The 27723-nt window shown below is 43.3% G+C and overlaps 14 protein-coding genes across 14 annotated transcripts; 7 read left to right on the plus strand and 7 right to left on the minus strand.

Annotated features, from left to right (window-relative positions):
- Window positions 1-890: 890 nt before the first annotated feature.
- Window positions 891-2595, minus strand: SAMD00019534_105140 (hypothetical protein; the record flags this gene model as incomplete). The annotated part of the gene is made up of 2 exons (XM_012894352.1): window positions 891-2086; window positions 2184-2595. Coding segments are annotated over 2 exons (1608 nt in total), but the record flags the coding sequence as incomplete, so codon positions are not given.
- A 546-nt stretch (window positions 2596-3141) lies between these two features.
- SAMD00019534_105150 (hypothetical protein) lies at window positions 3142-4773 on the plus strand (the record flags this gene model as incomplete). Its single annotated transcript, XM_012894353.1, has 5 exons — window positions 3142-3452; window positions 3543-4179; window positions 4247-4362; window positions 4433-4619; window positions 4708-4773. 5 exons carry the CDS (start codon window positions 3142-3144, stop codon window positions 4771-4773), a joined length of 1317 nt encoding a protein of 438 aa, XP_012749807.1.
- A 1460-nt stretch (window positions 4774-6233) lies between these two features.
- SAMD00019534_105160 (hypothetical protein) lies at window positions 6234-9075 on the plus strand (the record flags this gene model as incomplete). Its single annotated transcript, XM_012894354.1, has 6 exons — window positions 6234-6795; window positions 6864-7198; window positions 7271-7343; window positions 7412-7747; window positions 7826-7915; window positions 7973-9075. The coding sequence occupies 6 exons, from the start codon at window positions 6234-6236 to the stop codon at window positions 9073-9075; spliced, it is 2499 nt and encodes an 832-aa protein (XP_012749808.1).
- A 113-nt stretch (window positions 9076-9188) lies between these two features.
- SAMD00019534_105170 (hypothetical protein) lies at window positions 9189-10272 on the minus strand (the record flags this gene model as incomplete). Its single annotated transcript, XM_012894355.1, has 2 exons — window positions 9189-9540; window positions 9632-10272. The coding sequence occupies 2 exons, from the start codon at window positions 10270-10272 to the stop codon at window positions 9189-9191; spliced, it is 993 nt and encodes a 330-aa protein (XP_012749809.1).
- A 227-nt stretch (window positions 10273-10499) lies between these two features.
- On the minus strand, window positions 10500-11804 carry SAMD00019534_105180 (hypothetical protein; the record flags this gene model as incomplete). The annotated part of the gene is made up of 2 exons (XM_012894356.1): window positions 10500-10536; window positions 10696-11804. 2 exons carry the CDS (start codon window positions 11802-11804, stop codon window positions 10500-10502), a joined length of 1146 nt encoding a protein of 381 aa, XP_012749810.1.
- Window positions 11805-13812: 2008 nt separating this feature from the next.
- SAMD00019534_105190 (hypothetical protein) lies at window positions 13813-15456 on the minus strand (the record flags this gene model as incomplete). The annotated part of the gene is made up of 6 exons (XM_012894357.1): window positions 13813-14386; window positions 14464-14691; window positions 14776-14930; window positions 14997-15057; window positions 15126-15237; window positions 15306-15456. The coding sequence occupies 6 exons, from the start codon at window positions 15454-15456 to the stop codon at window positions 13813-13815; spliced, it is 1281 nt and encodes a 426-aa protein (XP_012749811.1).
- Window positions 15457-15716: 260 nt separating this feature from the next.
- Window positions 15717-16945, plus strand: SAMD00019534_105200 (hypothetical protein; the record flags this gene model as incomplete). The annotated part of the gene is made up of 4 exons (XM_012894358.1): window positions 15717-15787; window positions 15854-16342; window positions 16432-16613; window positions 16677-16945. Coding segments are annotated over 4 exons (1011 nt in total), but the record flags the coding sequence as incomplete, so codon positions are not given.
- A 116-nt stretch (window positions 16946-17061) lies between these two features.
- Window positions 17062-18749, minus strand: SAMD00019534_105210 (hypothetical protein; the record flags this gene model as incomplete). The annotated part of the gene is made up of 3 exons (XM_012894359.1): window positions 17062-18234; window positions 18312-18430; window positions 18542-18749. 3 exons carry the CDS (start codon window positions 18747-18749, stop codon window positions 17062-17064), a joined length of 1500 nt encoding a protein of 499 aa, XP_012749813.1.
- A 1086-nt stretch (window positions 18750-19835) lies between these two features.
- On the minus strand, window positions 19836-20496 carry SAMD00019534_105220 (hypothetical protein; the record flags this gene model as incomplete). The annotated part of the gene is made up of 3 exons (XM_012894360.1): window positions 19836-20229; window positions 20308-20372; window positions 20440-20496. The coding sequence occupies 3 exons, from the start codon at window positions 20494-20496 to the stop codon at window positions 19836-19838; spliced, it is 516 nt and encodes a 171-aa protein (XP_012749814.1).
- A 566-nt stretch (window positions 20497-21062) lies between these two features.
- Window positions 21063-21830, plus strand: SAMD00019534_105230 (hypothetical protein; the record flags this gene model as incomplete). The annotated part of the gene is made up of 4 exons (XM_012894361.1): window positions 21063-21181; window positions 21263-21490; window positions 21568-21666; window positions 21743-21830. The coding sequence occupies 4 exons, from the start codon at window positions 21063-21065 to the stop codon at window positions 21828-21830; spliced, it is 534 nt and encodes a 177-aa protein (XP_012749815.1).
- Window positions 21831-22740: 910 nt separating this feature from the next.
- SAMD00019534_105240 (hypothetical protein) lies at window positions 22741-23235 on the minus strand (the record flags this gene model as incomplete). Its single annotated transcript, XM_012894362.1, has 1 exon — window positions 22741-23235. One exon carries the CDS (start codon window positions 23233-23235, stop codon window positions 22741-22743), a length of 495 nt encoding a protein of 164 aa, XP_012749816.1.
- On the plus strand, window positions 23090-25048 carry SAMD00019534_105250 (hypothetical protein; the record flags this gene model as incomplete). The annotated part of the gene is made up of 1 exon (XM_012894363.1): window positions 23090-25048. One exon carries the CDS (start codon window positions 23090-23092, stop codon window positions 25046-25048), a length of 1959 nt encoding a protein of 652 aa, XP_012749817.1.
- A 25-nt stretch (window positions 25049-25073) lies between these two features.
- On the plus strand, window positions 25074-25562 carry SAMD00019534_105260 (hypothetical protein; the record flags this gene model as incomplete). Its single annotated transcript, XM_012894364.1, has 1 exon — window positions 25074-25562. The coding sequence occupies one exon, from the start codon at window positions 25074-25076 to the stop codon at window positions 25560-25562; it is 489 nt and encodes a 162-aa protein (XP_012749818.1).
- Window positions 25563-25797: 235 nt separating this feature from the next.
- Window positions 25798-26816, plus strand: SAMD00019534_105270 (hypothetical protein; the record flags this gene model as incomplete). The annotated part of the gene is made up of 2 exons (XM_012894365.1): window positions 25798-25837; window positions 26017-26816. The coding sequence occupies 2 exons, from the start codon at window positions 25798-25800 to the stop codon at window positions 26814-26816; spliced, it is 840 nt and encodes a 279-aa protein (XP_012749819.1).
- Between the last annotated feature and the right edge of the window lie 907 nt (window positions 26817-27723).

A 27723-nucleotide genomic window follows, 5' to 3' on the forward strand; every position in this document is an offset into this window, starting at 1 on the left:
GGCTTCACTGCCAACCAACCCCCCATGCAACACACATACCTCGGATGTTGTTGATGATGTGATGGTTTGTTGGGTTCTTTGATGGGTGATGTTGCTAATATAATACGATTGTTGTCAAAAGGTATTATTTGTTTGAATAAGTAATAGATTATGTGTGTGTGTGTGTGATCATTGATTGGATACTCAGAGCATTGAGAATGAACTGATGATGGTAGTGGAACGGAAGACGGAACTCAAGGGTACAACTTAAAGGGTTCGCATATATTTATTGTAATTTGTATTATCATAGGTAGGTATGATTGGTCAGTTGATCAACCATACGAACCATCCATCAATGTAGTGTGCTGTCTAACCCAACCAACACCTGATGGTAGATGGATGGACAGCTGTCATTGTTGGGACGTTCAAGGTGTCGTCAAAAACCCACGAAGAGGGTCTAAACCAGCTGGGGCCCCGATTTGTGATCACAACATCAACGCAAATTCCAAATCAGGACTCGTGGTGTCCAGATGTACGCCCAAACATGGTGACACCATCACCGTCATTCGCAAGTATAAAACTACATGTATCCTTAAGTCTTGTAGTCTACAAGGTGACACGATGGTTTGTCAGTCTGACTGAATGTCAACTTGGCAATAGCACAGCCACCCGACTGTGTCTGACTACATTTCGATATGATAAGCTTGAATAGGCAAGGTCGGTTGTGATGTTCAGACCTCACATTACATCACATTCGTCTTCTCATTCAATGATCAATCAATCAATCACACATAGATAGTCTATGTCTTCAATGGGTTATGGCTTGGTCAACAACAACAACAACAGTTTGCCTGTTGTCGCATGACTCATTCACTCACTCGGTGGTCATCATCAAGTGAGTGTTGTTATTTCTCGATAAGTGGCGCACTGTCTGGCGCCAGTGAACTGATGTTTGGCGACTCTTGAGCAGCAGGATGGCCGGTCTGTCTCTGCCTGCGTCGGTCAAAGAAGTAGACGACCACGCCGGCGACGGCCAGCATTGAACTGAACACTCCAAACAGGGCGAAGGGGAAGCCGTTCCAACGGTCAAAGTAGATGCCACCAAGCTTTGATCCAATCAAGATGCCAATGGCGCCACAGAATGAGAAGAAGCCACCGACACTGCCTCGACACTCTTTGGGTGACTCTTGGGCGACCAGGGCGGTAGACGACACGACCATTCCTGTCTCAGTGCAGCCAATGATGCAGGCACCAACCATGAATGATATGGACAGAGGGTCATTGTTGAATGCCAACATGTAGTAGCCGATGCAGCCCAGAAGTGCGATGGCCACCATCGCCATAATGCGGTTCAGCTTGTCGCACAGGTAGCCTGCCACGGGTGCAAAGAATAGTCCGAATGTTTGGGCGATGCCCGTGATCGTTCCAGACTTGGAGAGTGCATCGATCTTGTTGCCTCCATTGTGTGCTAGAGCATATTGATAGATCCAGAGTGAGAGGAATGTTGTGGCGATGGCCGAGTCTCCGCGGGCAATGAAGCCGCTTGCGTAGGAGAGCGAGAGGATGGGGTTCTTGCCGGCCAAAAGACCCTCCTTGGCGACGGTCATCACACTGGCACGCTCCTGATGCACCTTGAGGTCCTTGATACGCTGCAGGCCGAACCAGAGGAACGCTGCGCCAAAGAATGCCATGGCCGACGTCAGACAGTATGTGAGCTGGGCCGACATTGTGATGCCCACATTAGAGTGGCTATCGATAAAGTTGGGGATCTTGAGGAGAACCAGCGAGCCGAGCACTGCACCGCCACCGGCGCAGAAGCCTAGCAGGCCACTGGACTTGCCGCGGTCCTCAAAGAGGACGTAGTCGCCCAGCACCGCCGACAACATTGATGAGGCGGCCGCTGCACCAACAGCAAACACCGCGCGGAATATCATCAGCACCCAGATGTGATTGGCGAAAGGGTAGGCGCCCAGGCCCAGACCCATAATCACCAGTCCAAGTACATAAACGATTCTTCTGCCCATTCGATCACTCATCAGACCCCAAGCATGTGATGTGAGTAGTACCACTATCTCATTGTAGAATGTTAAGTCGCCACTGACTGAGCCTGGATGTTATGATTGATTGAATGATTGAATGATTGAGGTGTAAGAATGGGTTGGACCATCACTCCCGCCGTCATGTTCACTTCACGTAACACTTGCCTTGCTTGTCATCTGGTATGTTTAGTGAGTTTGATAGGATTAGAGGCTGAGCCACATTGATAAAGACAAAGAAACAGATGCTGAGGAATGAGGCCACATAGCTAGCCACTATATTCAAGTATGATACACCATGATTGAGTCTATGTAACTTGAGGAAATATCTATATTGTTGTTGTGATTGTTGTGATTGTTGTGATTGATCATCATGTTGTATATTAATGCTATTACTATTGATGTTGTCGTCATGATGTTGTTGTTGATAGTGATGTGGCTGTTCCAGTACTACACCACCTCCAGAGTCAACATAGTCATCATTATAATCTATATTATTGTTATTGTTGTCATTATTGCTGGTGATGATAGCATTTGCTTCAACATCAACATCATCATCATCAAAGTTCTTCATCTTTGTTTATGTGTAAGTGTATATATATATTTATAAGTTGATCGATGAGGGCATCGGGCCAATTGGTGAAGTGTAGGCTTGTTATTGATTGATTGGTTGATAGAGTAAGTCAGTGATTGATTACAATGAGGTTATTGCTCCCTCTTTCATGCGACACCTATTGATTCGTCTTTTTTGTAAAGGTCATTTCAACACATATATATTACGCATTGCTTGCAAGCTTTCGATTCGATTCCGAACCACAACTAATGGATAGGACAATCCTGGTTTTTATCTTTGGAACAAGCAAACATCGATTTCTTGCTCCAATAATAATAAATTATTATATATATATATATATTATAATAATAATCCAATCATAATTATCTTTACAAATACATACTCGAGATGTAACCTTTGGTTCACTTCACCACGTTTGATTTATTCTGTCCCATAAATTATGATCATCACCCTCTTTCAACCACAAGATGGCTCATTTCAAAGTCTTTGGTGATGAACTTGAAAAGGTGGACAAGAAAGTAGTTGAGTTATTAGTATCACTCACAACTAATAATGAAGAGAGACTTTAGAACAGCATATCTTAATACATTGGGTTTTAAAGGTGGCCAACTAAAGACATCGTTAGAGGCAATCTTTGAGCATAGAGTAGTGGACTTGAACAAGTTGAAGAAGATATGCAATCTATTCGAGATGCCTTCTCAGTATAGAGGCAGAGTATGGAAGATACTACTAGGTGTGGCATCATCTTATCAAGAGACATCGGACTTTATACATGAACAGAGGACCATCGAGTATGAAGACCTCAAGCACGCCGTCTGTCTAGTGCGGCGTGGCAACCTACCAGACAACTTCTTTCAACGATGGTATGATGATGAAGATGATGATGTTGTTCGTTGGTGTTGTCGCGTCATACTCACTCACTCATTCATTCAATCAATTGATCAATCAAATAGGAAGGATGTACTGAATGAGTACTCGATCGACTCTGATGAACAGGTGGTGTTGGATGCAAGGGACTCAGCAGCAAGCTCATTGGCAATCATATATCATGTCAAGGAGCAATACTTCAACTTTCAAAATGGATTGTACTTTATCACAGACGCTGATCAAGGCAACATGTCAAGCTCATCATCTCAACGATCAATGTCACCATCATCAAATGATGGTATGACATCATTCGACAGCAGCAACAACAACAGCAACTCAAAGGGCACCACCAACAGTAGTAGTATGTCACATACAATGGTTAATCCACCAACAAACACAACATCATCATCAACTTCCACAACCATTCCCAACAACAACACATTGCCCACACCACTTGTTAAGGAAGACAACAACAATATTGACAATCAGGACATTGATAGAAGGATTGAACAACTACTGAGTGAGTACTCTGGATCACAACCAAACAGTTTGGTGGCAACCAGTAGTGGTGGTGGCAGCGGCAAGGATGACTATGGCATGCAGTTTGAAGAGCATCTCAAAGCAATAGCCGAGGTATTCTGTTATGTATGCGACACCGAGGTCGATGCCTTCTGGTGCTTCAACAGCTTCCTGAACAGATCATTGAAGCAATATGGACACAAGGTATGTGATGTTGTGTGGCGTTGCGTGGCGTGGCAGCATTCTAATTCAATCAACCACACTCATGCAGGACATTGGCATATACCATCAGATCAACATATTGTCAAGACTGTTAGAGCTGTATGAGAAGAGTCTTTGGGACCACTTCCATCTACACAATGTACACGTCGAGCAGTTCAGCACCAAGTATGTCTGTCCGCCAGCACACATTCAATCAATCAATCAATCAATCACACATACTAACGATCACTCAAAGATGGTTCAAGACATACTTCACATGCTTCCTACCAACAACATATTTGTACAGAGTTTGGGATAGGATCATTGGCGTATCATTGGACTACATGGCCTTTATTGCACTGTCAATATTACAAACAAAGAGACAAGGCATTTTGGAGAAGACATCTGCCGCAGACATTCTGAACTATACTATGAACCTAAGTGTAAGCATCATCAGCCACCAGCGGCGATTCAGGTTGGATCGTACTCATTCACTCACCCATTCAATCAATCAAACATTGACACCTTTAGATCAAGGATCTGAACATCGATGCAATCCTGGAGAAATCATTGGAATACTATACCAACTCTGAATAGATGATGTTGAGTTAGTTGGTGAGCGTGGAGTACACATGGTAGTCAATGACCCCTTCGACAATCATACATCCAGATCAACTCAATACGTTATCAACATGACATGACACGAAGCAACACAATCGACACTTCCACATCCTCCAATCAATCAATCATCCAATCACTCAGTCACTCACTCAATCATTCAATCAACTTTAATCAATTAATCTAAAGATGAATGAATGGATGGATGGAGAAGAGAACAAAACAGATCATACATCAGATATAGTGGTCCAATGACGCCCATGTTGCTGTCAATCAATCATTCTAACATCAGCGTCATCATGCATGTCAACAACAAACAACTAGACCAACATCTTCATCTTCAGATCATTCTTTAAAGCAAGCACATCACTGTTCATCAGCCAACAGTTGTATATTACCGATGCAACACATACACACAATACGATACCATCCAATCACACAACTTATACATCTCAATCACAAGATTTACGACAACACCACACACACACATGTCCATCAATCACACAACTCAACTCATACCCCATTCCCTCCACTCATCAACCACCCCCTCTACGTCCAATCACTTACATTATCGTATATATAAATAAGGACACCTTATATATATAGTCACATTATTGCCAGCCAGAGGATACCGATGGACGCGACCAAATACGACGAGCTATCCGGATGTGTCTGCCTGCCTGCCACACACAAACACACACATACAATCATTCAAGGACGTTCAACTCCGTATCCCTCCCACTCTATAAATGGAGTGAGTAAGAGGTGGAATATCGAATCGCAACAGGCAGTTCACAGGTGTCAACATCAACAACCATCAACAACATTGGATAGCAGCCAAGTCACAGCTTAGCAAAGGCCATCATCCATCCACTCAATCAATCAATCACTCACTCTCTAATATTGATTGATTGATTGACTCCTTGACTCCTGGATTATTACTCCAACAACAATGTATATAACAAGACAAATATATAATATCTTTACATTAATATTATTATCATTATTATTTATTAGTTCCAGCGACTGGATCACACAAGTGACCTCGATATGTCCAGACAACTTAAAATATTATGAAGATATATCTATGTGCCGGGGACGCGACTCTGGCCTCACAACAATCAAACTCACTCAGGTATGGCATCCACTCAATCAATCAATCACTGGAACTATTCCACTCACTCATCTACTCAATCAAACAATTATAGTGTTTATATAGTGGATACTCAGTATATTACATGAGAGGATTGGTAAAGGATAAATATGATAATATATTATTGAACTCACTTCAGTTATTATCGAATATCAATCCTTGGAATAATACTTGTCCAACTATTGATGGTACAGTGGGCATGGAATCATCAAGTAATATCGAATTGAATATTATTGAATATAATTACCTGGCTTATACTCAGTGCCAGGGATCGAAACGACGGAGGATGGGTGCATTCATGACCAATGACACTGACCCCGCTGGCGTTGTGGATGGCTGCGACTCGTCCTCCACATCACTGTTCGACTCGTCCAGCTATCCATTCGCCGATGTCATCCCGATTGACAAGGCGTGTGTCTCGACCTTTGCTTGCCGTGGCGCGTCATTCTCATTCCAGGTGCTCATGAACACCGCCTGCAACAATGTCTCATTCAACTGCAAGTACTTCAACGGCGACAAGTCGGACAATTACACGTTGGTGTTCAATCAGACGATGGACGTCGGTCCACTGCGAGCTTACTCCTCAAAGTGCACAGTGTTGTGCAAGCATGGATATTGTGATGATGTGACCTGCAAATGTGACCAAGGATACAAAGGCAATGATTGTAGTCAATGTGATATAGGATACGAGGCGCCAAGCAATGGATCATCATTGTGTCAAGACATTAATGAATGTGTGCGAGACACTTCCATCCAATGCCAAGAGCATTCCACATGTTTCAACACGCCTGGCAGCTATCAATGTCGATGTATAGACGGTTTCGAGATGAGTGGATCAGATTGCATCGGTAAGTCCCATCATGTACCACCCTTGTGGCCCTTGACTAACACTCAATCAATCATTCAATCAATCAAGATATCAATGAATGCGAGAAGAATAAGGATATCTGTGGAACCTCATTGTGTGAGAATACTGTAGGATCATATGTATGCCAATGTCGACCAGGCTACACCTACATCTCAAGTAATAATAGTTGTTTGGATATTGATGAATGTGAGACTGGAACATCAGTATGTGGTGAAGGATTCGTTTGTAAGAATATCGATGGATCATATGCATGTGTATGCTCACATGACTCGATGGCCGCAGAATGCCAATCATTCCCTACTGTATCAAGAGTGCAGAGCATTGGACATGGACAAGTGTTGATAGAGGGAACTGGATCAAACTTGACAGGATCACCTTACAGCGTATATATTGGAGAGGAGCAATGTACCAATGTTCGATATCCATCAGACATATCCTTACAATGTACATTGCAGCCAGGCAACTACTTTGATCTACCAGTCCTTTTCAAGATAAACAATGTATCAAAGATTGTTGGAACATTCAAAGGTATAATACCTTGATAATTCAATCAATCAATCATCGTACCTAACGTATTCAATCAATCTATTATTTAGGTCCATTCATAGAGTCAGTTATTTCCGCACCAACTGATGGAGGATTGATACAGGTCAATGTGACTGGACTTGAGGCAACAGATGGAAAGAATATTACTATGGTGATTGGAGAGTATGATTGCAATGTTACAGTGATCAATACAAACTTGGTCGGTTGTCAAGTTCCTCAAGGATGGGCCACACCACTTTCCATGGTCTTGACATCGAATGGACAGTATTCAACAGGAAACAAACAGTTTGAATACTTGCCTCCATCAATATCATTCCTATCAAGTCTCCCGCAAAGAGGTGGTAATCTTACAATTGATGGATCAAGCTTTGGTTCGAATCAATCGAGTATCACAGTTGACATTGGAGGTCAACCATGTATCAGTGTCATCATCCTAAAGGATCATCAATCAATCAAATGTATAGCCAGTCCATCCACCAACATCTCTGACCTTGTTTCAGTATCCGTGTCTGGACGTCCAGTTGCTGATCCAATGATACTACTCTATGAACAAGGTATGTTGTCTTGAGGTACCGCGTGGTCTGTCACAGTGCATACTAACTCATATACAGAGTACAAGTGTGACAACGAGACATGTAGCAATAATGGATATTGTATATTTGGTGTGTGCAATTGTAATACCAACTGGACTGGTCATTATTGTAATGAGACGTATTCCTCATCTGAGGGCGACAACAACAATGGTTGGTTAGTGATACCTTCCAACTCGACTCCAACATCCACCATCACAAGTGATTCAACAACATCCTACGAGATCAATATATGTGAGATCAAGGAACTTGGACCAGACTCGGACCAGCCATTCGTCGACTACGATCTCAAGAACTTTAACTGGACCAAGACCAACATGTCGTCGACCAATCAGTGGAGATACCAGTTAGTGTTGCCAAACTCTGCCGTGCTGGATGTGTACATCACACAGAGTGCAGACGCCAGTCAGTTCACATTTGGCAATGTCCAGATGTCCACATCGAGGAACTCACTCAAGTACACGATATCGATCACTGACTGGCCATTCGAGTCCAAGTCCAATCATCTAGAGTTGGTGTTCCAGAGTGAGACATTCGTCAAAGAGGTGCCCGCAGGATGTCAACAACAGCCTTCTATCACAGAGTATGGTACGAACAACAATGGTAGCAACAGTGGCGCCAACAGCAAGACCAACAACAATACCTCACCAGAGCTGCTCTGGTTCAAGACGAGCGATGGTATGTCAACCCTCTTTGCCAGGTTCCTGAACAAGGGCATACTCGATGGTGTCTGGAAGACTATACGTTTCAGCTCAGTCTCCAACGGCACATCACTATCACCATCAACAACTACATCGTCTTCTTCAACGAGCACAGGACTGGTAGGCATATCATTGCTCGTACCCTACTTTGCCAAGAACTGTACAGTTGACCCAGACTACACGCTGATAATCAATCCAACCAACGAACAACAACTCAACTGTAATCCAACATCGAGCATACTTGACAACAGCATCTTCTTGTCGTCGGCCATTGTCATACTGGTGTTCATCGCTGCAGCCGCAATTGGTAGTCTCACCTGGTATCTCATCAAACAGAAGCAAAGGGCCAGAGGTGAAGAATTCACTGATCAGAACTTTGATGGCGCCTCGCCTCCACCAGGTCCCTCACAGATCAGCTACTAGTAGTCCATCGATCGAAAGATATACAATATACAGTTTTAGTTCATTTGATTGATTGATTGTTTGTGTTGGGAGTTGGAGGATTGTTGTTGACGTTCGATTGAATGATTGAATGATCAATGTATCTTTAGATCATCACTATCGCTTGCGTATTCATCCTTATACTTGTGGAAGAGGTTTGATAGTGCGTCCATGTAGAGTTGTTGATAGTGATCGACAAGTTCCTTTGATGGGTTGTTGATCTTTGGTACATCGATGGGCTCGCCAACCACAGATACGATACGATGACGATGTGGCAGTAGACCAAAGTCATAGTTGAATATACCACGTCCATTAAACAATGCTGGTGCAATACCAGTGATCTGCATCACCTTTGTCTGTAGTGATCTAATCCATGAACCCTTTGGGTTGTCAACCTGATCGAATATATCATTCTCGCCAAACGCATATACTGGTACCAATGATGCACTGATGATCATTGATTGATTGATTGATTGAGTGATTGAATGAGTGTGTAAGTAAGATCATCTCATCACATGATCATCAACACAATGCTTACCCATGAGCGAATGCCAACTTTATGAAGCCCTTTCTCTTCTTGAGCAACAACTCATTGTTGCCTGGATGCGCGTCTAGTGACTCTTCTGCACCACCGACGACGATCAACACTGATTGACCAGGACCAGATTGTAAGATGTTGTCGCAGCCTGCTCTGCTCACTGATGAGATGCCAAAGCTCATAAGGATGTCTCTGAGGAAGGGGAATTTGAAGTTGGAGGCCAGCGTCAAGGGATGGATGGTGACGCCAGGGAACTTCTGATCGACGCCGCATGCGTTAGTGGCAAAGTTGCAAAAGACGCCCATGCTGATGATGCCATGGGGATGCGAGCCAAAGATGTAGTTCTTGTTGGGGTCCAGCTTGGTGCTGGCGATCAGACTGATGGGGAAGTAGTCTCTGAAGTAGTTCCACACGCGGTGATTGCGCACCAGTCCTAGACGGCGACCGCCATGCTCCCATCTGTCGTCGATGAACAGCATCCAGAAGAGGTAGGGTATGGTGAGGCCCCAGAACAGCGGGATAACCAATGCATAGAATGCAAACAGCATGCACATTGGCACGATCATCAAGTAGAACACCACTGCTGTCGTCTCGAGACGTCGATGCAGTGGTACATTAAGGAAGGGTATCCAACGAACCATGGTTGATTCCTCTATGTTTTCTGCTACTTCTTCTACTTCTTCTTTATCTGTTTAATATATGTTTGATTCTGATCTTTGTTCGTCAAAGTGTGTTGTTCGAGCTCAATTTCAAAATAATCACAAACAAATAAATCTGGAGAGATAATTTAAATAAAAAATAATATATATATATAAAGTATTTTCATGGTTTATTACAAAGGGTATAAGATGTATTTAAATATATTGTGTTAGATGAGCTTGGGTTTGTCTGTCAACTTGATTAGACTGTGAATTCGATCATTATAACCTGCCAGAATTGGATTAATTCCTTTTATAAGATTTTCTTTGGGGAAATATTCTACTCCCAACATTCCAAGATCACTGAAGAGTGCTTGATATTCACCACCTTGTGCAATGGTCATTTGGATAATTAGTGAGATATACTTTGGATTGAAACTGAATGGATGGAATAATCTGATGATTGATCGAATGTCAGAGTATCGTCTGTATGATTGAATATTTCTGGTGACCTCTGGTATTGTTGGAACGTTGATAAATGGTGTTTGGAAATGATTGTCCTCCAACAAGCCCTCCAACACTATGCGATAGAATGTGAAGCTGTTTGATGCGGCCTCTGATGACAATAGTGAATTGATGAACATTGAATCGCGTCTCTGTTGTTGTGTAATCTTGCTCCAAATGAATCTGATCAGTCTTGATCCTATCACGCTGACATCAATAGGTTTCGACTTGGTCTGACCGCAAAATCTCAAGACATCAGATGAATTGAAGTGTCCAAGAATTGACTTATCAACTCGCTGGGTGTGCTCAGTTGTGGAAAGAATGTAGTCGATGGCCTCAATGCATTGGTCGAACGAGTGGTCAAGGATGAGATCCATTGTTTTGGTATGATTGAGAAGATGTACCAAACAATCTTGGATGATGGGTGCTATATCAAGTTTGGTCATCTGACGGAGTGATCGTATCACCTCGACAGGTTGTCCAGTCTTGCATGCTGTTAAGAACACTTCTCGATAGTCTAGCCATGGTGAATATAACATTTCAGCATCACCCAATATTACTGCTTGGAGCATCATACGCTCACTCAATCTATCGTCCCTTTGATGCTCATGGACCGTCAATAGATTGATAGAGTCTGCAGAGATACCAAGTGGATCCATGTCAAAGATGAGTTGTCCATCACGAACTGTGCGTAGAAGTAGGTCTTGTGTCCCTGGTTGAAGTTTTTCGAGTGCATTCATCTTGATCGCCTTAAATAGATGTTTGGGATTGTTTCTGAGCACCCTCACCACCAAGTCCTCGTTGATTGCACCTTGACCAACCACCATGCCCAGTGCAGTGTTCAATGCTCTGCTTGGATCCTCAATGCGAGGTCCAGTGTGATTGAGTGACAGTCCCTCCAATCGATAGGCTACATCCAATCGTCTGTATTTGATGGCATCAGAGTATATGCTGTCAATGTTGAGATAAAGAAACTCAGATTTTCCAAGTAGCATGTCGATCAGCTGAAGCCAATCATTGTCCTGCTCCATATTGATTGTTGTCACACGAAGCTTGCCACCTCGAGTTTGAGGAAGATATAATCTTATGTTGTCTATCATGATTACTGCATTCTCCATTCGTCCATGAGAAAGCGCAGTATCCAATAAATAGGCATATATGTTGTCTGAGTTTCTTCCAATTGCCAATTCCTCTAGTTGAAAGTCAAAGTTGTCTTCGTCATCATCATTATTATAATTGTTGTTGTTGTTGTTGTTGTTGTTGTTGTTGTTGTTGTTGTTGTTGTTGTTATTGTTGTTGATATTGATAAAGCTCATGATGTTGTTTATAACATTCAAGGGATATGTATATTTGCCCTTGGACACTGTATCCAGGACTCGTCCGAACTCTATGATATCATCAGTCTTAATAATTCCCTCTAAAACATAATTGAATATGTCCTTCAGATCATGAATAGCAGCAAAGTTGGCCACTTTGTAAAGTTGGATTGGGTGTGATGATTGGTCCATGGTCAGCAACTCAATGATTTTTGATTGAAGATCTTTGAATATGTGTATGAATCGTGGATCCAATGCATACTCGACGATGACCTTGATGGTGGATACCTCAGCTGAGCGACGTGATAGCTCTTGGCACAGCTCAATATTACCATGAACTTCCAAAGCAGTGACCATCATGTCGATCAACGTCTTGGATGTAAGTGGATAGTGTTCCATCAATGTTCGTGTCATGGACAAACTAAAGTTTGAGTTTCGAAACTGATTCGAATCGAACAGATGTTGGAAGCGTGACACAAGTTCCTCAACTCCATAAGGTGACTCCTGCCAATATGACTTCATCTCTTCCATTATGGTCATGACCAATGAAGTGTTATCGCGTGCCAATGCAATACAATATTCCTCTCTAATTGTGCCCATAAGTCTAGCGAGAAGAATGAGTGCTTCGAGTTAGTGCACCTCGTTCTCATGCATGAATGAATACCTACAGAGTAATGGGAGGACTTTGAAGTGGATCATTGAGAGTGGTATTTGTACTCAAGTCTCTAATTTTCTTCGTATAAATGTATCGTCTAGTTCTTGATATCGCACTTAATAACGTGTCCCTCTCAGATGAATCATCGGTGTACTTGACCAACTCTGACAGCAGCATGCAGTGGCTGATTGGCCTCATTGTGGGAATGAGGAGAAGTGATGGGAAGCTAGATGCACTGCACATGTGTGTCTGGGCAATAGTGTGAAGCAATTCCTCCGCGCTAGATATCTGCTGAACTCTCTTTAGCAATTGGATTGAGGCCCTACTGTAGAAGTAGAAAACAGTGTATTCCTGCATAAACATGGCATTGTCGTCAATGATGGGTGATCCACTATCCTGGAGTTTGTTTAGAAGCTTAGTGTGATGCATATAGATGTTGTTGATCACATCTCTCATATGATCAACTTGATCCAAGGTGATTCGATTCGCTATGTTCTCGGTGGTAACACATTGAGGTGCATAACTGTGGACAATCTTGAATACATCAATAAGGATCTTGAGTTTGATCAAATAGGGCTTCTCCATGGTGATGAATTCATTGATGATTAATCTCTTTTTGTCCTCGTCGGAGAGTTGTGAGCCTCCAATAAAGTCGAAAGAGGATCTCATATGATCAAACCTATTTGCAAAGTGTTGTTTATACTTCATAACATCACCAACTTGGGCACATTGCCAAAGTGATACAACATCACTCCCTTTGACCGTGTGTTTGTTGAGCAACCATCTCCAACCAGTCTCTGCAGAGTACTCCACATTGTTCCTATTCAATATCGTATTCACCCAACCAAACACATTCTCTCTAGTGATCGTATTCCAAACAAGGACTTGCCTCACCAGTGTGTCTATGTCGAACCTCACCTCCATCTCTATCTATTATTATCTATTATCTCTTGTATGTTATAATGTACGAATGAATGAATGAATGAATGATTGAATGATGAACAAATGATTGATCACAAACAAATAAATATCTTGTGGGTGTCGTCTGCTTTTTTGGGATCACTTGATTTAGTTTGACTTGATTGTTTGAGTTTGTTGTTTGAGTGGATCATGCTGGACGATGAAGCGAACAAGTATCCAGATGTTGACCGAGAAGAATAGTATACCAGCGAGCCAGATGTTGTAGAATGTCTGATGGCCAAGGAATTCGAGTTTGAAGGCAGACACCAACCACAACGCCTGTGATCCAATCCACAGCAGGAACATAATGATACCGCCGATAATGGTGATCTTGGTCGTGGGCAGCACCAGTGGCAGCAGCGAGTAGTACCATATAAAGTACTGCACCGTGCACACCTTGTTGAACGCCACAAACGTGATGGTCTCGAGCAGTATGCAGAACTCCAAGTCGTTGTAGTACACAAAGCTGATGGCCAACAACAGCACGACCTGTGGCAAGAACGAAGCGAGGGCGACGCCGACCGACTCCAGGGACATTCCTGCGCGCATCGACAAGTCAGCCACCGACTCTACAATCGGGGTGTTGAGGTAGATCTGATAGAAGTACACGGAGAAGTTGTGTCGGTTGTCCGCGCGTACAACATGGTATATGTATGTTTCATACAAGAAGATGTATCCGTAGCTGTTCCAGTGAGTGAGTGAGTGAGTTAGTATCAATCAATCACATGACATGATCAATTACATGAGATAATAACTTACATCTGATACATTATAAAGGTCAATGGGAGGAATGTGAAGAAGGCACTGACAACAAAGAATGTGAGACGATTGCGATTGAAGATGTTGCGTAACAATGATCCAAACGATGACTTGTTAAGTGAGTTGTACTTGTGTGCCGCCGTCTCATAATAATGCTGATCGATATAGAGATACATCGGAATAGAGTATATGATTGGATATATCTTAAAGTGTACTGATAGTCCAAAACTATGTTTGATTGAAGGTTAGTATGTGATTGATTGATTGATTGAGTGAGTGAGTGAGTGAGTGAGTGGACGAGACGAGACATACAAGATGGATGATAGGATGAGCTGCTTCTTGAAGAGGAAGTAGAGAGATAGTAGGACCATGGCACCAATGACAGACTCGGCATTACCACGTGTCGACACGTTGATGACGAATGGGTTCATGATCCATGCTGTAGTGCATGCATAGAGCATCGATGGCTTGATGTTTGGGAATCGTAGAATGACAATATGCTTGAGCAAGTATGCTATGATCATATCACATACTACAAAGAGTACCTTGCCAAATGCCTTATGTACCAATATGTTGGGTATTAATAAGTATGACCTATTCGTTTGTTAGTTAGTTATGAGTCATTCACTCAATAAATCATTCATTGTATGAATGATACATACAATAGAGGAGTGTATCTATATGTTGAACGATCATATGGACTGAGTCCTTCGACAACGAATCTCGATGCATCTGTGTAAACTTCATAGTCAATGTCTGTATACTTGACGAGCACTGTTGTCATTGTCATCATGTTAGTTAGTATGTTTGATTGATTGATTGATGTCAATATATGTACATACTATTAGCATCCTGCCACTCTGAGAACACGATCAATAGACATCTAACAACACAACCAACCAAGAATGTGTACTTTGTTAGATTGTATCCATTATATATAAAGTCATTACTATTAGTCTGTGACTGTTTAGTTCTCTGTTTGCTTGTTGCCATGTTGGTTAAGTTAAGGTACTTGACTATAACGTGATGAAGTAAGTAAGTATGACTTAGGTGACTCGAGAGATTGACCTTCAGTCTCCCCCACATTGGTGATCTTCAAACACATTCATTCCCACACAACAACAACACTTTGTTGGTCTTCCAATGACTCACACGAATGACTCCATTCTGATATATCTACTCCATTCATTCATTCATTCATCTAATCATTCAATCATTATATATATATAGATAGATAATAATAATAATATAATATGCCTTCATCACTTGGAGTATTAAGGTTGGTGACCTTCACTTCCATTATTGCTCTAGTACTTCAAACAATGTTGGTATTCAATCAATCAATGTAGCCAGACCTTGGGATATACTAACCTTCAGAACATTGTTATAGTATCTTTAACTTTATATCAGATATTGATTATTGTGCCAGAGAAAGGGTATATGATAAATCATGGCATAGACATATCTATCTTATAGCATCAACAACCTTTGCAGCTGCATGCTTCATCCTAATAGTCATGTGGAGACCATTCAAATTAACTGTTGGATTGACTCCAGTACAGCAATACTTCAGATCATGCTTCTATGCAATGTATATAGTATTATGGTATACGGCCACTTATTGTGTATGCGTATTTGGCAAGGAGATACTTAATGATAAGATGTGTAATTCTGAGAAGCATAACTCGGTCAGTGGTCACTTCCTCTTCCACACATTCTTTGCCGTATCAATACCATTCCTATTCTTCTCCATTGGAAGACTATCATACAAAGACTCATTACTTCACCAACTACAACAACAACAACAACCTCAACCAAATCAGACCAGTCACCAACTAGAGGCTCAACGTCAAAGGAATGAGTTTGTTTATATTAAGAGGTATGTATTGATGAACATGGATAACGGCCACTCAATGAGCATCCATCACTAACTCATTCTTTCATTCTTTCGATCATTCACAATGATAGCCTGTTTACATCAAGCAAATTGGTACCATTGATTGTTGTTTGTTATATTGCCTACTTGGTAACGTCAGTCATCAACATGCAGATGACCTGGTCACATGGATATCACTCACCAAGACAGATATCTTATGGATCAATCCTATCCCTACTCTCACTCTCAATCCTCTTGGCCACAACTACACAGGGTATGTTATGGATCGCGCCAATCGATCAATCGATCATTCAAACTAACACTTTGGACAAACTAGTGAGCCGTAGGTCACTTGGTGTTTTGACATTGATGGCGGCGATGACAGCTCATTGGATGCTGTCAATTGCATTGATCTATTGGTCTGGCTTTCGTTTCCCTTTATCCAGAACAGGAATCATCGTTGGAATCATCTTCTACATCTTCATGGCTTACTTAGCCCTGAGTCATCTAGTCAAACTAACTGCGAGCAGTGGTATCATGCTGCCACAACCCAGTCATAGATCCAGAGTCGACCAAGCAAAGAGGAGGAGAAAGCACAAGAAGGAATGAAGATTGAATACATCATGGATATATATATTATTCAAACATGTACAGTTTTATATATTATTTATATATTAATGGATGGACCTGGACTTGGACATCCAAGGGTAGTGTTGCCCACGCTACTCGAGCATCCTGATGTAGTTGAATGGAATGGTACCTCTGGCGCCATTCAACTCGGCGTTAAGCCACTCGCCAGTGGTGGTGTGGAGCACTAGAATGTCGCCTCTCTTGAAGGACAGCTCGGAGGTGTCCTGGCCAACAAAGTCAAAGAGTGCCTCGGCCTGGGGCAGTGATTTGCCGGCTGTTGCCGCGGCAACAGGTGTCTTTGGCATTGGCAACGCTCTTCCTGCATTCGGATTATTGAATTGTTGTGGCTGCTTGGTGGCGCTGGCGCTGGAGAATGCTGCCGTACCATATACACTGCTACCAGGTGCAGGCTTGATCACGCGAAGTCCAGTATTGTTTCCTGGTTGCTGCTGTTGTTGCTGAGGATTGGTAGTTGTTGTTGTGATGGTAGTCATTGTGGTTGTTGTTGTGGTCGATGGCTTGGCAAGTGATGGTGCTCCACTATAAGGTGATGGCGTGGCGGCCATTGGCTGTGGCTGATATTGTTGTTGTGGTTGTGGTTGTGGCTGTGGCGGCTGGTATGACTGCATTTGTGGACTTGGTGACTTGGACAACATGACTGGCGAGGCGTCCAGTGGGGCAGGTGGTTGCTGGCTTGCCGAGGTCATTTGTGGACTGTAGGATGGCGAAGAGGTTGGCGTGGACGTGCCCACAGTGGCCGAGCGACTGCGAGTGGATGGCGAGTATTCGTTCGTCTTGCTGTTGAAGACGGCGGATGATCGAACGTTTGTTGAGATGGCCGATTGGTCGACCGGTGTGATGACCCAAGCATGATTGATTGAGTCGTACTCGTTGATCTGACTGGCGATGTGATGGCCCTTGCCATAGGCCACAGAGTTGTTGGCGTATAATCTCGCGCTAGTATTGATCAACGCGGCCAATGCTGGATTGAACACGTTCTGGCGATCGTTGAACAGGATTGGCATGTCATGCATGAGTTCGTCACTCAACTCTAGATAGCCCTCCTTTGTACGTGTGTGCTTGGACTCTGTGATTGCCAACGATGTTGCATCCTTGCCCTTGTTAGCCTTGATTGAATAGTCGCGGAAGTACCTGTCCATATCAAGTCTGCGCACGTCCAATTCCTTCAAACGCTCCTCAATCTCTCTAAACTGTGATATATATTGTCTCAATGGATCATGGCAGTATACCTCCAAGTACTCTTGCTACGTTCATTCATTCATCAGTATCAAAGTTAGTATCATTCACTTGTTCAATCATGTGATTGATCGATCACACATACCATCTCCATTCTTTGTCTTTCCAACTCCCTCTGGCACTCTTGGTATGCCAGACTCTGAGGGTCCTTCTCATCGAATGACAAGATATCATGAGCCATCTCATTCTGAAGGATTGATATATCTGTTGGATGTGTGAGTGAGTGAGTGTGTGAGTGATTGGAATCATTCCAAGTGTGAGTGTGTATGTGTGATCGACCACATTAAGGTCTACGACACAAAGACTACAACATACCCTTGATGATATCTTGATACTTTGCAATGTTCTTATTGATCCTCTTTATCAACTTGAATAGAGTGAACAACTTATCACTCTCTGCTTGAATCTTGGTGTCTACTGTTGTCTCTGCAGCACCAACCTTGGCCAACACTCTATGCTTGGCTCTTGCGAATCCAGTCTTTAACTGTGACCATGTATCTCCACTTCCCTTCTGTTGTGACATTATTGTATTGATTGTACTATTATATGTTTAAGTATCTATTTGTATTTGTTTTTTTGAATAGTTGAATAGTTGTGTATTTGTTAATTGATTGATTGATTGATTGGAAGTATGATTGAACTGGATAAAGTGAGTAGCAGAGGTCAAACACACACAATGTAAGGTATTATCTCAAAGTCGTTTTATGTTCACATAATGGGCCTTGAGGACCAGAATTCATTCATTGTGGACCAACCACAAAACACCCCACAGGCACCATCACATTCGGTCCTACCCACCCACACACTTTTGTTGATGAATCCCAACGATCGCAGATCTGAGTGGTGGCGACATCGTCTCAAACATACCCGAAATTATCCCATGGGTTGGTAAATTTGGGTACTTATTTGTAGACTTAACTTGATGTATCTATTTACATGTTATTGATAGAGTGAGTGAATGAACTTGATCAATCAATCTATATCTTTAGTTTGGTGTTGTTGTAATGAATAATGTAACTAAGTCCATCCAGATTGGTAGTGTGGCCCTACAACGTTCGAACAGATGATGTCGGCCATCAGAGGCCATTCAACTAGTTAACAAGTTAACTTTGGTCAATGTCCACCTACATGTAGCCTCGCCTCGTGATCACCGTGACGGACAAGTATAGTAGCATTACTTTAACATACCTTCAGCCCATCATAGGCAACACGACTCCCTCTACCTCTAGGGCAAGCCATAGCGAATACACTCGAGAATATGAAGGATCAATCAATCACCAACTTTAAGTTTGGTGTAGTTGTATTGTAATTAGCTTGGGAGAATGGAGGAGCAATAAAGTGATTGCAATCATTCAGCTGTGCGAATTTTGGATGGTTGGTTGTGTGTCGTGAGTGTGTTGGTTGATTGATTGTATGATTGATGGGAATGATGGCCTCGAGTAGATAGTGAACGACTTGTAAGACTAAAGGTGATTAATGTGGATGTTGTTCCTGTCTTATGCTCATTGTGGGCCATTGAAACAGAGGTTGGTAGGATGGTAGGGGATGATTGGCGACACTGGTTAAAGTAATAGATTAACTTGATTGTTGACAACATGTTCTTTTTAGTTTAGTTCTCGCCAGTTGCGTTGGTGCAGTCCTTGGAGATGTGACCAAACTTGCCACAGGCGTAGCACTTCTTGTCACCGCCTCTGGAGAAGCCACCGCTTGGACGACCACCAAAGCTTCCGGTGGACTCGGATGGGCAGTTGGCCTGGATGTGACCAAAGCCACCGCAGTTGAAGCAACGCTTGGCGGCGGATGGGGCTGGGGCAGATGAGCCCTGTGGGCAGCTTCTCTGCATATGACCGTACTGGTCGCACTTGTAGCACTTGATGTCACCACCGCTGACAACTGGCTCACGCTCGACAGTGCAGTCACGAGCGAAATGACCTGGCTGCTTGCAGTTACGGCAGGTCTCCTCCTCATTGCAGTCCATAGCCTTGTGGCCTGGCTTTTGGCATCTATATATTTGTTTGTAATTAATTAGAATCTGTATGTATATACTATCTTATCTCAATCATGTATTCTGTGTTCCGTACCTGTAACAACGTTGAACTCTATCGGACATTATATTATATGTTATATTATATATATTTAGCTCGCGCTATATGATTGAATGAATAGTTAGTATTGATTGTTATAATGAGGTATACCTCTATTCGATCACTCACTCTTCTCCACCTCCACCTCCTCACCTCCTCCTCCACCTCCTTCACCTCCTCCTTCATTCAATCTCCTCCTCCTCCTCACACAGCCTCCTCCAACTCCAACTCCACCAACTCCACCAATGCCGTCAAGTCAAAACTTTCGCCAACAAACTTGAGACTGCGACCTCTCTCGTATCTCTCATCACCAACATTAACATCAATGCTGTGAATGTATAATGCTATTCTCATCTATCTAAGCATTCTTGATTAATACCAACCTGTAGTTATTATATATATATTTATGTGTTTGAAGATTATTTGATAATAAACGAAAGTCGATTTTGTTCCTCGTTATTATTGTTGTTGGTGTTTGTTGTTGTGGGAGTGAAGGCGACGAGTCACACACTTCAACAGACCTCAACTTGAGAAAAAAAATTAAAACTTCCAACTTGAAAGGATCTTCAAATTATTCAAAAAGGCGCGCTCTCTAAAGTACATTCACTATTAGTCGTCGATCGTAATCAAACACAACATGACATATACACATAGCAATCAATTACATACACACACAACATACAATGAATAGTGAAAGTCCATCACAACGTGAGAGTCAATTACAAAATGCAAGAGAGTCGATTGATGATGCAATGAAGGAGTTTCAAGATAAGATTGATGTTGGCAGGACTGCAAATTGGACTGTATCATCAGCAAAGCCAGGCTTTGGTATCGAACAACTACTTGATGAGAATCTATCAACATTCTGGCAGTATGTTGTTGTATACATCACTCAATCATTCAATCAATCAATCAATCACTCACTAACATTCGCTCACAATCACAAACAAAGGTCCGATGCACAACAACCTCATCATATAACAATACAACTCAATAGGAGATATGAACTTGAGAACTTATTGTTGTATACTGATTTCAAAGAGGATGAGAGTTATACACCATCACAACTATCGATAAAGGTTGGCAACAGTTATCATGATCTCGAAGAGATGATCAATACAGAGTTGGATAAACCTTCAGGTTGGATTAACATACCATTCAATATGAATGATCAACAAAAGTATATTTCATCCATTCATTCATTCAATCATTCAATCATTCATTCAATCATACTTACGTACAACTACACATTAATAGAGTGATCAAGGCCACAATGTTACAAATATCAATATTATCCAATCATCAAAATGGTAGAGATACTCATATAAGACATATCAAAGTGCTTGGAAAGAAGGTGTATGTTGTTGATTGAGTGAGAGGCCTCACTTAATCATTCATACATTCAATTCTAATACATACATTCACATAATAGGACATTGGAGACCAAGCTAAAGATACCAAACTTCACTTTACATCACAACAAACAACCAGAGTTAAACTTTTATAACTCAATTAGATAAGATTGGTCATTCCATCCAATGGACCCACATCACGCACATCAAAAGGTAAGTTCATTCTTTGTTTTCTTATCCCGCAGATACACGTACACACTCAAATCACCACACACACGGATCTGGATGGATCATGTATCCGACAATCAAACGACGCACATAGACTCGCACCTCGACCCACTCTTTGGACCAGAGGATGGGTTTTTTGTTCTTTCAACCAACTGCTGATTGTTTTTCGTTTGATTTTTTTTGAATTTAATTTTTGATGTTTGTAACTTCCACATGACACTAGTTTTACGCAATACATAGAGATACAAAGCGAGTAGTTGTAGTAGTTTAAAACGCAAATATTCAATTCAATCCTGGTCCTTCATTAAATTGAATTGAATGACCATCATCAACTTGTCCAACATCCAACATTCAACTTCCAATCCTCGCATTTACATCTGTTCATTCATTCATTCAAACACACACATCCACAACCTCACCAATCATAACCAAACACACCCACATATACACACACATTCATTCATTCACATTGATTTATATTTTTTGTTTTGAAAGCAAGCACCAACAAGCGTACACTTGTGGTTCGACCACAATACTCTATTCTTCGCCAAACACATAACATTCTCCCACAAACAAACAAATATTTTATATATAAATACAAATACATATTTATTTATTGTTTATGTATGTTTAGAATCAATATAATTGGATAGACCAGGACATGTCCAGATACTAACAAATCAATAACAATTTAGATATACTGGATCTGATCAATATAATATTTACTTTTTTCCAAATCATCAGACACTGGAGGATTGTCTGATCAATCATATCAATCATTCAATCAATCGATTCACACTCAAACACACACACACACAAACACTGGAACACGCGGCGAATAGACAATCAATCACGTGATAGAGAGAGCAATGGCAAAGAATATAAAGAAGAAGAGGGATATGACGGTATGCCCAAACTGCCGTGTAAGATTCCCAACATCTTCGATTAGAACACATCGTTTGGGATGTGCCAATACACAGGAATATATGAGGCGACGCTCGACATTGCCCGCGCCAGAGCAGCGCAAGCCACGCGCGGCAGCCATCGCAGCTGGACAAGCATTGATGGCACAGGCCAACAACAACAAGCGAAAGTCTTCTTTGACTAGTGGCACCACCACAGCGACAATCTCACCAAAGAAGGATTCGCCAAAGAAGATAGCGACTGCATCATCATCATCGTCATCATCGCCCACTGTCATGGCAACGAGGAAGAAGACATTGGCAGCTGCGGTAGCGGCGGCTGCAGCAGCATCACCTTCAAACACACCAATCGCATTGTCAAAGAGGAAGAAGAGGGCGACGCCATCGACACCGGTGTTGGCCAAGGATGAGAGCACAAGCATGGACATTGACACTGACGAATCTGTGGTGATTGAGCGATCAGCACGTGGTGGAAAGATGATGTCCACTCATTCAATGTCCAATGACACTCGTCTTCGTCGACTCTCATCAAAGAAGAAGTCTCCAAACACTGGATCATCATCTTCCCCATCATCAGCATCCAAGAAGTCACCATCAAAGAACAACAAGAAGGTCACGTCATCGTCGACCGGCACTTCATTGCTATCAGAGTTCAAGGCGGCAAAGTCATGGGACAGCGAGAAGGTGCGCAATTGGGACATACAGGAGGCACCGGTGTTCTATCCAACTGTCGAGGAGTTTAGACACCCACTGGCATACATCGAGAAGATCCGCCCAATCGGCGAGAAGTACGGCATCTGCAAGGTCGTCCCACCGTACAAGGCCCAGCCTATCATGACACAGATCGATCCCAAGACCTTCAAGTTCAAGACCAAGCTGCAGAACATCCATCAGCTCAAGACTCGTTGGTCCGGCCCCAGCGAAGTGTTTGTGGCCGAGTTGTGCTCCTTCCTGGAGGAGCGCGGCGAGTCGATGCTCTCGTTCCCCCAGTACGACGGCCACGACCTTGACCTGTACCGTCTTTTTGTCGAGGTGAACAAGCGTGGCGGCTACTGGGACGTCACGCGATCCAACGGTTGGCAGGAGATACTCGTCCTGCTCAAGGTGTCGGACAAGTGCTACAAGCCCATCCAGATGCTCAAGCAGCACTACAACAAGTACCTCTATGCGTACGAGCTGGCGCGCAAGGCGCAGTATGACGAGCTGCTCAAGCAGCATCCCAACAAACAGCATCCAAGCATGATTGAGCAGGTGATATCAGAGTGCATCCAGTATGATGAGAGCAATGACGATGATGCAGACGACATGGAAGACGACCAGGAGGACTTTGGCTTCTACGAGGGCAACACATACTCGCTGGAGCACTTTGAGCAGCTGGCCTCCAACTTCTCGATGCGTTGGTTCCCCAACGGCAACAACGACCCCGACTCGGTCGAGAGCGAGTTCTGGCGAATCGTCGAGAACGGCGATGAGAATGTGCAGGTTCACTATGGCAGCGATCTTGACGTGCGCACTCACGGCAGCGGCTTCGAGCGCGTCAAGGACTTTGACCCCAACAACGAGGAGACACACCCCAAGGAGCATTGGAACCTCAACACGTTGCCCAAGATGAAGCGGTCCGTGTTCTCTCATCTGACCGACCCAGTGTCGGGTGTCACTGACCCAATGATGTACGTTGGTATGCTCTTCTCCTCGTTCTGTTGGCACAATGAGGACAACTACCTCTACTCGATCAACTACATGCACACAGGCACATACAAGACCTGGTATGGCGTGGCTGGCGATCAGTCCGAGGTGTTTGAGCGTGCCATGCAAGAGTCCCTGCCTAAACTCTTTAGCAAGACGCCCAACCTCCTGTCCATGCTTATCACAATGATGTCGCCCGCTGCACTCAAAGAGTCCAAGGTGCCCGTGTGCAGGACGCTACAGAGCCCTGGCGACTTTATCATCACATTCCCCCAGGCATACCATGCAGGCTTCTCGCATGGCTTCACGGTGGCCGAGGCCGTGAACTTTGCCCCAGCCGACTGGCTGCCGTATGGCGTCAAGTCCACCGAACACTACCAGGCGGTGCACAGGACAAACGTCTTTTGTCTTGAGCAGCTGATGATGGCGCTGTCCAAGCGCGCACCATCGCCAGAGCTCATCAAGTGGCTGCTGCCCTGTCTCGAGAAGATATACGCGAACGAGAAGACTGCCCGAGCGGCCCTGATCGCCAAGGGCTGCGTGAACTGAGCAGTTGATACAGAACATCAGCGAGATGGAGCACATCGACAAGATCAAGCAGTGCTCTGTGTGCAAGGCCGACTGTTACCTCTCCTACATACATTGCACGCGCTGCAGCAAAGACAGCGACGGCAGCAGCAACGACGATGTGCAGTGTCTCAAGCACGAGTGTACGTGTGCCACCAAGCACAAAGCGATCAAGGTGAACAAGCTGTTGCCCGACATCGAGGCCACCATTGGCAAGCTGAGAGAGAAGCTGGCCGCCGCTGGCAAGGCGCTGGCTGTAGCCACATCATCAACAACATCAACATCATCAACCACCCTGTACAAATTCCCCTATCCATCCTCCAACCAGACGTCACCGACGCCTTCCTTTTCACTCATCTTCTCCAAGAACAGGAAGAACAAGGCCAAGGCCATTGCCACGACCACCACCACAACAACCACCACTACCACAACCACAACAACAACGACGACAATGACCATACCTGGGTTCAGTGATGGTCAACCTATCGAGATATAATTATAATAATAAATAAGTTAATCAATGACAACGATCATGATTTGATTGTATTGTTCGCGCTCAATCGATCAACCACACCTTCTTTGCTTGTTTCTTGGGCTGACTCTTGCTTAAGGCTTCCTCTCTGGTGGCTTTTGTGCATCGTCTTTGTCTTTGTCATCGACACCATGTTCGTCGACGTTGAAGTACAAATGATATTTTGATCACATAAATTAATATTCTGGTTGGCAGAATAATGGACACTAGGCGCCGCACTAACGTGGACCCCAATAATGGTATGGTGACAAAGAGAAGCTGGCTACCAACCAAAAGTCTCATTTGTATTGGGACCCAAAAATACTTTATACATATAATTTGAAATCAACACAATTGTTACATTGATCATGTTGGACTGGCTTCTTATTATAAAATATTTATTTGTCAACCATCCTTTTATCAATATATTAGATWAAAGTCAATATTCAATCATGTCTATCTTATGCTCTGGTGTCAAAGCGATGGTTCATATCAGTGTCACAACTAGCTCCTGTCTCCTTCACATTTCCTCTTCGTGACGTTCTCTTCATCGAAAGATGCTTGACTTTGCTGTCGGACATTGAGCACAACAACGAGTGCCAACAACTGCACATTGATCGACACTGGATCAAGAAGGTGACGATCGATTGTGTACTGGACGATCTTATCCTATACGAGCTCGAAAACTATGACCTCAAAGACAATGCCAAGCTTGTTGTCGACAACCTCTGTCTTTTGTTCCCCAACATCTGGCAGGCCTCTCTCAACTATGTTCCAACCTTCTATAGCTTCAACCACGCATATATATATCACTTTGGCATGCTGCCCACAAATGTTCCATTCTCTGTCGTTGTCAGGCCTGGCCAATTGGAGCAGTTCCTCAATCATGTACAACAGGGTGATGTTTCGGTCAAGCATTTGACAACAACGAGATGGCCAACGGGCCAGTTGCCTCCCAACATACACTCGATGACTCTCAACAAGAATCTATCACAGAGATACATCAATATCACCGTGCCCCACAACAAACTGCAAACTACATCACATGCTCTGGACTTTAGCAAACTCAGAATGCTTCACCTATTCGACTACTACCTTGAAGACCAGGATCTGGCCACAGCCTTCAGTTCCCCAACGCTCAAATCAATCATGATATGTGTCCCTACAATCCTCACTTTGGCCACACTGGCGGCCACAATGGATCTGCTACACTCTGCAACGATATCTTTGACAACCTGAAGCGAAACACCACTTTGGAGTCGCTGCGCATTATGGAGCATTGTTATCCAGTTGATCAGTATCCGGTGGCCGACACAGAGGTCGTCGATGCAGTCAATCAAAGCCTCGCAGACTCTTTGACGCACCATCGATCACTTCGTAGCTTGGATTTCTATACTCCAAGTCCTTGGTCAGCAACAAACTCCTCACGGCCATTGCGAACAATAGGAACATTAGCAAGATCGAACTGATGTGCGATACACTGGATGACGGTTTGCTACGCCATCTCTCAGAGTCTCTTATCCGTGCTCACAGTTGTGTTTCATCACTCAATCTCTCTTCAAACTTTGGTATCTCCAACGAACATCCAATCGTTGAGATCATAACGCGACTACAGTCACTCAAGCAACTCATTCTCTTGAATCTCCGCAACCTATCTCAACATGAGCAGCAGGCCCGTATAATCAACTCACTGGATTGGCACCATGGACTACAGTACCTCCATCTAAGCGTCTGCTCCAAGGCACAACTCCATCCAACTCATCGCGAAGGAGTTACAATTATTCAAGAGATGTTTGATTATACTGTCCACACAAAGTATGATCCCAACAACTATTACCAAAGGATCCGATCCTCATTAGATTACGAATACGACAGCGACGATGACTCCCCTCTACCTCCTTGGCCAAATTACTTATTGTAATGACAATAAAGTTTGATGAAGACTCCCCAGTCACAATTCAGTTCGATAAAGCTCCTGGACGACCATCACCGCTATGTGAGTTGGAGCTGCAAGAGGCCTATGGTGGCCATGTTCTCTGTCAAATCCAGTCTCGTCTCGATTTGTTTCCAAACCTCAAGCGTTTGGTGTTCCGATCAATCAAACACGACTGGGACGAAGACAGTCTTCAGGATTGGTGGTGGGCCA

This window comes from Acytostelium subglobosum (assembly GCF_000787575.1).
Source record: "Acytostelium subglobosum LB1 DNA, scaffold: scaffold27, whole genome shotgun sequence".
In the NCBI taxonomy this organism is placed as follows: Eukaryota; Evosea; class Eumycetozoa; order Acytosteliales; family Acytosteliaceae; genus Acytostelium; species Acytostelium subglobosum.